The 13,030-nt window shown below is 41.9% G+C and overlaps 1 protein-coding gene across 1 annotated transcript in view; it reads left to right on the forward strand.

Annotated features, from left to right (window-relative positions):
* Window positions 1-431: 431 nt before the first annotated feature.
* Window positions 432-13,030, forward strand: part of LOC127424858 (14-3-3 protein beta/alpha-A-like) — a 31,156-nt gene continuing 18,557 nt past the window's right edge. The window contains exons 1-2 of the mRNA XM_051670357.1: window positions 432-537; window positions 11,801-12,103. Coding sequence (XP_051526317.1) covers window positions 11,813-12,103 — 291 coding nt within the window. The 5' untranslated portion in view covers window positions 432-537; window positions 11,801-11,812. The remainder of the gene's footprint in view (window positions 538-11,800; window positions 12,104-13,030) is intronic.

The following is a 13,030-nucleotide window of genomic DNA, read 5'->3' on the forward strand; positions in this document are numbered from 1 at the left end:
ACTTGTATTGAACCCGAAATATACATTTAAATGTACAGAAACCAATACAAAGAAAAATACATTAAAACAACAGTGAGGGGTATCAATTAAAAATAGCAAATAATATGTATACTCTCCTGTGTTTACACTCTTCTACAGTCCTGAAATAATTTTGCAACTTTATAATAAATAAATAAAGATTTGTTTTGTTTTCTAACAATTTCATCTTATAAATAAAGAAAAAAGTAAAGAAAAATGTCAAAAAAAAAAAAAAAAAGAAAAAAAGAAATAACAGACTTTAGGGGCAAAACTGAGCAATAGATTGCAATCATCACGCTCCAGGTTACCCCTCCAGCCATAGCAGTGCACGTCAATCAAATGTGCGGTTGCCTTGGCAGCGGTTGACGTCACGGCCCCTGCCCAGTCCCTGCTGCGGGAGTGTATGAGTGGGAGGGAAACCCCGTGGATCGCACTGAACTCGGCGCTGTGCAGTCAGTCAGTGAGCGGCATCTGAGCGGTGCAACCAACTGGAGATAGAGCGACCACTCTCACCCACAGGTTAGCTTACTTTCGCTTCATTCATACCCTTAGTTTGTTGTTATATAAAGACGAACTCTATTTCTTTATTCTGAGTCTGTTTATTTGAATTTTACTGTTTTTATTGTTTTAATTTGATTAAATGGTTTGTAATAGCTGCATTCCACAGGGATGCTTTAAAGCTTTTTGCTTGAGAAAAGACTCAAAGACGTTCAGTTCAGCGCGGATTGTGCATGAATGAAAAGTTTGCTGTTATGACACTCAATAATAATAAGTGTTATTTCCCGATAGTGTTTCAACGGAAGGATGAGTCGACTATCCTCCTCACAGAAAATCACTTCGTCTGTTTTTCATGTGTGAATATGGAATATGATTATGAGTGGACACGTTGGTCTATCGTGTTCAGGCTTATTCTACGAGAAAATCTGACAAGCCTGCTCATGTCGGGCACATTAGGCAAAAAGTAGGGCGTTTACCTCACTGCTTTACTAATATGGAGTTCCTGTCAGTAGAAGGTGTCGAAAATGTGTCATTACTAGTTTGCGTATGAAAATGTAAAGGTGTTTTGGTCTTTGTTGACGCAATTTAATACATTCTCCCTGTCTGAATGGCCATTGCAAGGTAAACGGTGCAAATAAACCTCCAGTTCGGTGTAGTATTGTCGACACAAAGCGGACACTTGAAAGGTAACGGCAGGTAGAGAGGAGACGCGCTCTGTTGGACACAAGCGCGAGCGCAGGGCGGGAACAGTTCGTACAGATTTATTCCCGGAAGGGCATTGATGATTAGACTGGACATGGTCCACAAAGAGTGAGGTGTCTTGTTCAGACATTGAGCTCTGCTGGCTGTTGTGTAGGGCTGCTGTATGCACTGGGCGTGGTCGAAGTCATGTCCGCATTTTTGGGCATTTTCACTCCTGTGCTCTCATGTATCACATGCTTACGTTTTGCTTTGGTCTTTTGTTTTTCACTTTAGTTTGAAAACCATAGATTTTTATATCTGTTAAGGATTTTTGACTTGCAGCAGAAAGTCTGGTCCACATTACAGTTTATTCTGGCTTAGAACTGCCCCCTCAAGGCCCGTTCACACCAAATCCCTGACGAATTTGCGAGACGAAATTCGGACGGAAGGTCTATTCACACCGAGGTCGTAAAAAATTAAATGAAAAAAGTATTTCACCCCTGTACATTAGGTGGCGCTTTTGCTGTTCTACAAACTTTTATACTGGTTTCCTGCCCGGACCTTTCAGCATTCAGCTGTCAATGCTAGAGATTATAATACTGACCGCGGTTAAAACATTTATTTACCTAATTTGCCGTAACTGTTTCATTATGTTCTTTCTGTGGTGTTGATGCATTTTGAGGAGTATATAATCTGTGTATTTGCGAGTGATATGAGTGAAGAGCACTGTTGCACAAATATAAGTCTTATTTTTGCACATGTATTTTTTTATGAGTATATTCCAAACAAACTCCCAAACCCAACTACTCTTTTTATAATGTCTGGATAATATAACACACGGTACAATGATATAATACACGTGTAATAATGTACATTAAGAATAACAGGTATAGTATAAAATATTATGCATAATAATACAAATATTCTAAAATAAAAAGTGGCTCACAGTCTTTTTTTTTTATTATTTAAATGATTGGAATAATTTGTAATGTTATCCTTACAATAAAAATAGCAGTGTGGTTCTGCAATTCATTTGTCGGCAGTAAAAACTGCACGTAAAGAGTCTTTATGGGATATTCTACTACGAGCTTAGTAGTTTTTAATTAATTGCCGAACCTCGCTGCTGTTTTTAATGCCATGAGAATATAACAGGCACAGTGATATGCATATTGATTAATGTACATTAAGACAAAACACCATAAGCAAAGTTTCAGAGTTTTGCAGTACAAAGGGTTTATGAAGTGCAACTATTTATTTTTAAGTATATAATTTTCGGGGGTGTTTAGGGATGTGCACGAGTACTCTGGTACTTGGATGTGGCAGCAATGATCGATAGTGATCACGCATGATGTGACTTCTCACTTAATTTGAAATTCAGTGACAATTACCTGAAAACTAAACACAAACGTGTCAAAGAGGGAGTTTATTTTAAATTTTGAGACTGATTACATTGTGGTTTTGAGGGGTACATTGATTGTCAGAGACGTCTCATAGCAACCAAACTGATCAACACTGCAATGCTATCTTTACGATAATCAAAAGAGAGTGTAATTAAACGTGTTTTGAACCCTGTCTCTGCCAAACGTTTGCTAAACACATTTTATTATAATTTAATGTAAGAACTTTGACTCGTTAATAGATATTATTTAATAAAAGTGAATGTTTGTCATTGACTATAAACCTCCCTGCCCTGGGTGGCAACATGTTTGCGTGAAGTAACACTAGGGCTGAAATGATTAGTCGATGTTATCGAATTTTTTGTTGTCGAATAGTCATTTGATCTCATTTAAAGTAACATGAGATCACATTAAACTCTAATGATGACGTGTGAAAGCAGCACTACAGTTCACGCCTGACTGAGGAGAGGAAGAATTACACAGCTCACAGTCCAGATGCACTCTAAACCTTCCAAACAGCTTCAGGTGATGTAGATCACAAAATATGAGGGAATTATAATGCAAAAATACAAAATAAGTAAATACAGAAGCACTCTTGTTGTGGAATAAGTGGAGCTGGAGCTCTTTAAAGGAAACACCCCGGTGTTACATCTTTAATGCAGTTATATTTAATGCGTTATAGCTTTATTAAAGTTCAAATAATACAGTGTGAATAAATACAAACTCTGAAACTGGCATTTCTTTGTGCATTCAGCACCTCTTCTATGAGTTGTGTGAATGTCCTGATCTAAGGAGGAGATTGAAACTGCATCCAGCTGATGCACACTCTGTCACGGGGATGCTCATCCCTCAAGTGCACGTGCTTGCTGCAACTAGATTATAACGTGATGACTCGAGATTTATTGAATCATAATATATGTGTCACTGTGCTTTCTTATCGTGTAGAAAATTGGCAATACACAGCTTTATTAAGAGAGTTTGTTTTTTTGTGAGTTAAAGATGGATTGAAGTGAACAGAAAGGTGAGAGAGTGTAGTCTTAGCCCATTATACACTGCAACAAAATACGTTTTTGATTTGTTTTGGCTTGTTTTCCAATATAAATATCTAAAACTCCTTTAAAACAACGTTCATTTACTTTAGCAGCTATACTGCAGAAGAAAAAATTGTTATCCAAGAATGTTGAATATAATATTAAAAATACAAATATTTAAAAATATCTAAAAATCCTTTAAAAAATAAAGCTTTCACCTGAGAGGCAGCATATAATTTATTTAGACTTGCTTTTAGACAATCGAATTTTTTAATTTTTTTTGTTATTTTTATTTTTAAATTTTCTCCCCTTTTCTCCCCAATTTGGAATGCCCAATTCCCAATGCGCTCTAAGTCTTTGTGGTGGTGTAGTGACTCGCCTCAATCCGGGTGGCGGAGGACGAATCTCGGTTGTGTCCGTGTCTGAGACAGTCAATCCGCGCATCTTATCACGTGGCTTGTTGAGCGCGTTACCGCGGAGACATAGCGCATGTGGAGGCTTCACGCTAAACTCACCATGCGCCCCACCGAGAGTAAACCACATTATAGCGACCACGAGGAGGTTACCCTATGTGACTCTACCTTCACTAGCAACCGGGCCAATTTGGTTGCTTAGGAGACCTGGCTGGAATCACTCAGCACACTCTGGATTCGTATGTCAGCATCTTTACTCACTGAGCTACCCAGGCCCCTTAGACAATAGATCTTGAATATAAGTATATTTTGTCTTTACTGTACTCGCAGAAGTATAACCAAGTGAAAAAATATACGTATGTACAAAATGCACTTATATTTAAGATACAAGTCTAAATATCTTGTTGCTTCTCAAGTAAATGTATCTTGTTTTAAGGATTTTAAGACTATTTTAAATGGAAAACAACAAAAAAACTTGATAATAGGATTCTTTGCAGTGAATTTCTTTATTGAATTAAACTTAAAAAAAAGTATTTTTATTCCATTAATTCAGTGAATGTAATTTAGAGGTGTTTTTAAAAGATGATTTTGTCCTCTTTATTGTTAGTAAGCACGTTTAATACAACCTTTTAAGTCGGGGCACAAGCTGAATAATCGGTTAAGAGCTAATGACTAATCATTGCAATAATCGCCGAATAGTCAAATAACCATTCTAATAATCGTTAGATTAACCAATTATCAAAATAATCGTTAGATACAGCCCTAAGTAACACACACCTGCATCTTGACGAAATGGGAGTTGAAGATTTCCGCACGAGTTTCCAAGTTAGAAGTCCAACATAGTGTAATTCTGTTGCACTTTCCCTAGTTGAAAGGTGGAAATTCTGACTCTCTAAGTTGAATGGAATGCTTCATGAATCAACACAGCAACAACAATATGGAGCATCGTGGCTTTCCCCACAGGAGCGAACACTTGGAGAGACACACACACACACCAGGCGTGTGGCAGTGGACTCAACACGCTGCGAGTGTTTCAAACAGCTAGACAGAGCACAGCTAAATGGAACAGAATGCAGCTGTGGAGGCGAGGGCATGGTCGAGTATTCGTCTGGTAAGGGTTCTCACCTGAGATGAACTGCTGGTAATTGCTTGTTTCTGTGTTCACAGTGAGAGACGGGGGGAAATAAAAGGGCCAGTCCTCAGAGTGTGTGAGAGAGAGAGCCCAGCTGACATGCTGTTTGTGTGTATTGGCCGATGCCATTTTTAAAAAAATACGTTTATGAAGCTTTAGCGTTACGCATTGACGTGAACGCAATATTTTGTAAATAAAAGTGACATTCCTGAGTTGGAATCGCCTTCTCCTGCTTCCTCATTCCTTTGAACTTGCTACACTGGTGCCGAAACCTGGGAAAACGAGGAAGTGGTTATGCTGCCATTGAGTCGTTGCCGCTGGAGGGTGTCTTCAGGTCCCTGGCTAGCATCCACCAGGCCCTCATGGACCTACGCACGGGCCCAGGAGGATGACCAGTGGGTGCTGCGGAGCCTTGTAACCCAGTAGGGAGCGGCCACTGCTCTTTCCCCAGGAGCAGCGAGTCCTCACATGTTGCTCACAAAGATGGGCCCTCAAGGTGATCCGGAGGCCTAACTCGAGCACTTTGAGCACACGGCCAAAGCCCTGAGCAGTGGGCGGTACATTTTTTGCCACTGCTGACCAGGGAAGCCCAGACTGCGGCACAATAACTTCTGGTCGCTGACCTCCTAGACGACATCCTGCAATGGGTCGGCCGTAGCCCAAAAGAACACCACCAGCACTTCCGCTCCTTGATTCTGAGTGAGGTCGGCTGCCCGTTTGCCTATGCTCAGCAGCTCTGTGACGCCTGCCGGCGGTGGGTGCTGGCTGGGGAGAACAGTGACGCTGACGATGTGATCAGCTTGGTGGTGCTGGAGCAGTTCATCTACCGGCTGCTGAAGGGGATGGCCGAGTGGGACCAGTGCCACCGGCCGTTGTCGCTGGACGAAGTGGTCCAGCTGGCGGAAGAACATCTGCCGGTGTACCGGGGGCGCCCCACGCCTTTTCCACCCCTTTGTCTCATCCCCTTCCACCCTGTTCCAGGGGAACATTCCCCTGAAACCGGCTCCCCAGTCTTGGGGGTTCCCTGTACCACCAAACCCCATCTCTCCCCTCTTTTCATCCCAGGTGAGGGAACCCGCTACCCCAGGTGTGGGCAGGAGGCTTGGGCCGGTCTGTTGGGAGCTGGGTCATGTCCGAGATCTGTGCTAGTATTGGAGGAGGGGGACTTGATCCGGGTCCCCGACACTCCACAGACTGCCCCCAATCAAGCAGGGACGTACCAGATACAGGTGAGTGTCAAGGGGGGTACATATCAAGCCTTGGTGAATTCAGGTTGTAATCAAACCTCCATTCATCAATGCTTGGTGCAGAACAGGGCATTGGATGCAAATAATCGGGTGAGGGTGAGGTGTGTGCACGGGGATATTCAGGATTATCCTGTAGTGACTGTCACGATAATGTTCCAGGGACAAAAGCATAATGTCGAGGTGGTGGTTAGTCCTCGCCTCACCCATCCACAAATTTTGGGAACTAATTGGCTGGCTTTTCAATTATTATTGAAGGGGTTGTGTGTGGATGGGTCCTGTAAGAAAGCGAGTCAGTGTGAGATGGGTGAAGAGCTGGCTGGGGAGGCTTGGACTGGGCCATCTGCGTCTGCTCCCTTATGGAATTCCCGATAAAGGATTTCCCTTTAGAGCAGTCGTGAGACGAAACCCTGAAGCATAGTGATAGTGATTGATGGTCAACGTCTTCAGCCGGGCATCGTCCTTGCATATCCATATTTTTCAATTATAAAAGAGCGGTTGTATAGAGTGACGCAGGACGCTCGGACAAATGAAAATGCAGCCCAGTTGTTGGTACCAAAGAGCTGTTGGGAAATGTTATTCCAGGCGGCTCCTTATAATCCGATGGCAGGTCACTTGGGATAGGGGAAAACACTAAGCCATCTCAAGGCCCGTTTCTCTTTGCCGGGTATTCACGGGGATGTTCGCCAATGGTGTGCAGCATGCCGTGAATGTCAGCAGGTGAATCCGGCAGCCACTCCAATAGCACCATTGCGCCCCATTCCATTGATCGAGGTCCCCTTCAAACGAATAGTCATGGACCTCATCGGGCCATTAGAATGGACAGCACGCGGACATCACTTTGAGTAAGTCCTGGTGGATTACACAGCGCAATATTCAGAAGCAGTGCCTCTGCGCAACATCCCTGCGCATAGTGTTGTGGAGGCACTCTTCAGAATTATCTCCCGATCAGGGCACTGCTTTTATGTCACGTACACTACGTGAGCTGTATGAATTATTGGGTATTAAATCGATTCGGACAAGCTTGCACTGTCCACAAAAGGACGACTTGGTCGAATGATTTAATAAGATCTTAAAGAATATGATTCGGAAGTTCGTGCACAATGATGCTCGGAACTGGGATAAGTGGCTCGAACCCCTGTTATTTGCTGTGCGAGAGGTTTTTGTTATATGGGCGTAAGCCCTGTGGCATGTTAGACGTCATGAAGGAAAATTGGGAGGAGGGACCTTCACAGAGCAAAAATGAAATTCAATACATTCTTGACCGGAGTAAAACTCCACACACTGGGGTGACTATCACAGGAGAATTCGCTACAGGTGCAAGAATGTTAGTCACGACTGTTTAACAGGGGAGCTTGGTTACGGGAGTTCGCACAGGGAGATAAAATACTTGTATTACTGCCCACATCATGCTCAAAATGACTTGCGAAGTGGCAAGGCCCCTTTGAGGTCACATGGCGAGTTGGGGAAGTCGACTATGAGGTAGTGTGTACGGATAAGGGTGGGACAAGTCAGATTTACCACCTCAACATACTAAAACCATGGAGAGAAGCTCTCCTCTTATCCTTGGTGACGGTAGTTCCAGAGAGAAAGTAGCTCGGACCGGAGGTGAATCTAAAAGCAAATCAGTTCACCCTGGTCCCTTGTGGAGACCACCTCTCACTGTCACAACGTACGGAGGTTGCCAGGTTGCAAAAGGATTTTTCGGACATGTTCTCGCCTCTCCCTAGCGACAATAATCTCATAGAACACCACATGAAGCAAAGTTCCGAATCTGACAAAGTGCACACAAGTGAAGGACTTTTTGCTTATTCTGTTATGCACTGCAATAATTTTCGGTCAGCTGACTGCACTGTGAAATTGATCAAGAAATTGTATGATCTGAAATTTTCTCCTGCCCGCACCAAATCTGAAGCTGTCATATGCAGCATTCTCGCTTTTGTGCAGCTGGACTTTCAGAAATTACTGCAGCATGGCAACACACGTTTCCTCTCTCTTGGTCCAGCTCTTGAAAGAATACAACACAATTTTTATTTATTTATTTATTTTATCCCCTTTTCTCCCAATTTGGAATGCCCAATTCCCACTACTTAGTAGGTCCTCGTGGTGGCGCAGTTACTCGCCTCAATCTGGGTGGCGAAGGACAAGTCTCGGTTGCCTCTGCTTCTTAGACCGCCAATCTGCGGATCTTATCACGTGGCTTGTTGTGCATGACACTGCGGAGTCTCTGCATGTGGAGGCTTATGCTACTCTCCGCGAACCACGCACAACTTAGCACGCGCCCCATTGAGAGCGAGAACCACTAATCGCGACCATGAGAAGGTTATCCCATGTGACTCTACCCTCCCTAGCAACTGGGCCAATTTGGTTGCTTGGGAGACCTGGCTGGAGTCACTCAGCACACCCTGGATTTGAACTCGCAACTCCAGGGGTGGTAGTCAACATCAGTACTCACTGAGCTACCCAGGCCCACTACACATTTTTAATGGTCTGCATGCATACTTACTTTCTCAAGAAAAATGCCCAAAGTTTCTAAGAGACATTTTCAGCGATCCTTGCACTAAACTTTGGATTGGCTTCGCACTCAAGCAAACAGCCACTTTTAACCCGTGCACTGGAGTTAGTAGAGCAAGACAACATATCAGCCACAGAAGTGGCTTTGCACATTCATGACCTGAGAAAAGTCTTACAGGCCAGGCTGGAGGAATCATTCATACCATCTGACATTAAAAAGCAGTTGGATGCCCTGGTTGAAGCTGGTGACATGCAGGCAGATGATTTTTTTTGTGCAGTGAGAAATGTTTATTCCGCGTTGGTGGATTACCTCCAAAATTGGAGCCGCTCATTGAAGAACACCGAAAAACTTGAGTGGGCTCTTACTGAGAAACATCCCAGAGTTGAAAGACATTCAGAGCAGCCTCGAACACTTCTACTCCAGAATCCCCGCTCTCAGTTTGATTGACGAAACCACGCTCTTTGATGAGTGGGCTTGCATGAAAAACATTGTCACTCGTCACATCACTGAGTGAAACATGAACAAGACGGCCATGTCTGAGAGATGGACAGACGTTTTTCGTAAGCTGGAGTCTTAGCCAAGGTCATGGAGTTTGTTTTATGCCTGCCTGGGACATCTGCATCTGTGGAGCGTGTGTCATTAATGAACGCAGCATTGACACCGGATAAATCTAAACTCAGCGTAATGGCCATGAAGGCAATGCTTTTCGTATGTCTTAATTTTGAACTGGACTGCTCTGCATTTTACAATGAACTCTTGAAAGACAAGCACACACTGAGAAAAATTGCTGCCAACAAAAAAGTACAAGGTGACATCAGTTACAGATGCAGATGCACCCTCTACTTTGCATTGATCTGCACTTTGGTAAGGATACGTCAATTTCATTTTTGCTGTGAGGGGGCTGTTCCATTTTCTACAAGCAGAAATCTGGTCACCCTACTGTTAAGCCATCCACGATTTGAAAATCGATGGTTCAGACAGTCACTAAAAAAGCTGGTGCACGCTTACCAAGATTACTACGGTAACCTGAAGGAAGAACAGACACATGTTGTGCACATTCTTTCATTGAGTTGGGCAGCGAATCTTCCCATGGCAAAATATGATACATTATATTTCGATTATGCAATCTTTTGTACATTTTGTAACGGATTATTTTATAACAGCCTGTAATAATGAATAAACAACACACTGGATCAACAAGACGCAATGCAGCAGCCAAAGACATGTTATTATATATACAGTTATGTACATGTCATTGCCACTCGAGTACTTGACGAGTACTCGAGTAATTAGTCAGTGTACTCGAGTAGACAAAATTATCAAAATGCCCATCCTTAGTGTTTATCAGCTGCACGTCCAATGCCAGTGTTTGCCAGTTGATTAGCACCACCAACGCGCTGAATTGAGCAGCTGCAGCAACTCTGGAAAAATGACAGAAAGCTCTTATCTGATTGGTCAGTACGTTTTCATTGCAGTCCAAAAAAAAAACATCAGACCACTCTCCATAAAAAAAACCTTCAGTTTGTTGGTGGATGATTGTTGGACTCGGTGTGAATAGCAGCATGGGAATCCATTGTTCCTGTTCAAAAGCTCATTTTCACGAAGAACCGGACATGGTGTGAATAGGCCTTTAGTCAGGAAAAGTCCTTCTGACTGGAACTATCCATTGTTTTGTTCTTTTGTTATGTACCGTTTCATATATGTCCGATATATTGCAGAGGCCAATAAATTGGAAAATAAATAATTTCCGTGATATATATATTGAATATCATCAAAAGGCTGAAAAATATACATTTTTGTAGCCACATCGGCCAGCCCTAGATGACTAAACAAACCAGGAGAAATCTACCTTCTAAAAATCTTTTTTTATCTATATATATATATATATGTTTATTTTCTATCATACAAAATTGAGTAAAATTTTGTGTAAAAACAATGCTAAATAATTGCTAAAAATTCTATTAACTTTTTTTATTTACACATGTCATTTAGGTTACTGTATTAAATTGTGTGGTGTGATGAGATATATTATCGGTATTGTATTGGCCACCCTGCTCTCTAGATATCGCCATCGGCCGTTAAAAAACTAATATCGGTTGATCACGACTCACCAGTCACCATGAAAGGTTTAAAAAAACGTTTTGTGACCAGATTTCTGTCCGGGCAAAAGTAATAAGTACTGATTGTAGGGATTCACTGATGTATTGGCTGCTGATATTTATCGGCCAAATATTGACCAAATTAAAGCCATCAGCATATCGGTTTCAAGCATGAAAATGCAGGTATGAAAAACCAATGGTTTATTTAAAATTTATTAGTAACACACTTCACAAAAACTCTGTGATTTCAAATGCACAATCCAGAAATAATAATAGCCACAATGTGTGTAGAAGGGTTGGCACTCCTAAGAAAATGTAATATTTAATATTTTTATTCTTCCTCATTCTCACGTTAATGAGGAAAACTGCCACGTGACAGATGTGAAAGCAGCACTTACCTATAGGCTACATGATGAGGGAAACTATTTAAAACACTTTGAAACCAGCAGACTTTGACTTCTGAGACATTGGTATGATATCCATTAATGCTGCATGGTTGATTGAGTTAAGAATCGCAATATGGCCTTGTGCGATTACTAATACTTAATACTTAATAGGCTGTGTTTTAAAATATTGTCTGCATTCAGCGCTTCAGCCAACATTAATGGCTGTAATTGTTTTAGAAGTACAAAATAATTTTTTTCATATCAAGCATCATGTTATAATTTATTTTATTTTTGTTTGGATTTTTTCTTTTTTCTGTTTATCTTTTGTTGTGGCTCTTTTAAAAATTATGTTCTCACTTCCAACTGCAATTCTGTTGCTCCTGTAGAAATAAGCAGTCATGGACAAGAGCCAACATGTGCAGAGAGCCAAACTGTCAGAGCAGGCCGAACGCTACGATGACATGGCCGCCTCCATGAAGGAAGTGACTGAGCTTGGAGACGAACTGACCGATGAGGAGAGGAACCTGCTCTCTGTGGCCTACAAGAATGTTGTGGGCGCTCGCCGGTCCGCTTGGAGGGTGGTGTCCAGCATCGAGCAGAAGACTGAGGGCAGTGACAAACAGCAGATGGCTAAAGAGTACCGGGAAAAGATTGAGGCAGAGCTGAAGTCCATCTGCAAAGACGTGCTGGTGAGTTTTCTGCAGGATCTCTGTAGGGCATCATAAATATTGCAGAGTAATACATGATGTAATAGAGGATTTTAAATTTAAAGGTGCACTCAGTAATTTTTTCTCCTAAAGACATGAATTGTAATTTTGCAATATATGTAGGAAATCATGAGCACTCACATTAAATTAAGACTCCAGTCATATCAGTAATTTTATAAAAGCTATTTTATTCTACATGGAGAGGGTCCGCACATGGGGGCTGCCATGATAGAATCACATGACCAGCCAAATACTACTCAATCTCAGTAACTGTCCTGTTATTTGACACTTTCACTCATTAAATAAAGTAATCATGGCTGACTGAATACTACATTTCTACAATGGCATCTGAAACTGAAAACTATTGATTTTAAATGATGCAGAATCCAAGCCGCTAGGTGTCAGTGTAAGATGATGCAAAAGTTACTGAGTACACCTTTAAATCAGTTCACCAATAGAATTGTTTATGGAAACTGGAATCATTAAGTGGAATCGGAACCAGAATAGCCAGAATCCCTAGCCAGAACCAGCATCATGTGTACATATGGTAGGAATGAATAGCATCCACTTTCCTCTTGTTAGGTCATTGTCCCAGGGTTTCTTCACGTCAGTGGCTAGAGGTGACCAAATGGATGGAGTGAATGGTCACCAGATCAGTGCTTCCTCCTGAGTGCTCTTGGATAAAGTGTTTTTTTTTTCTCTTAGGAAACTGAAAGTGAGACTCTCTCTGTGCAACTTGATAAGACTTTAATGAATTGGACAGGGCCATTTCCCTCCCTCTTACAATGGTTGCACTAAAAAAAAAAAAAATTCAGATGCCTTAAGTTTATTACATTTTAGTAGGGCTGCCCCCTGATAATCGACCAAAGGTTAGTCGATGAGAAGAGTCTTGGTCGACCAAGTTTTGAT

The sequence above is a fragment of the Myxocyprinus asiaticus genome, chromosome 34 (assembly GCF_019703515.2).
Source record: "Myxocyprinus asiaticus isolate MX2 ecotype Aquarium Trade chromosome 34, UBuf_Myxa_2, whole genome shotgun sequence".
In the NCBI taxonomy this organism is placed as follows: domain Eukaryota; kingdom Metazoa; phylum Chordata; class Actinopteri; order Cypriniformes; family Catostomidae; genus Myxocyprinus; species Myxocyprinus asiaticus.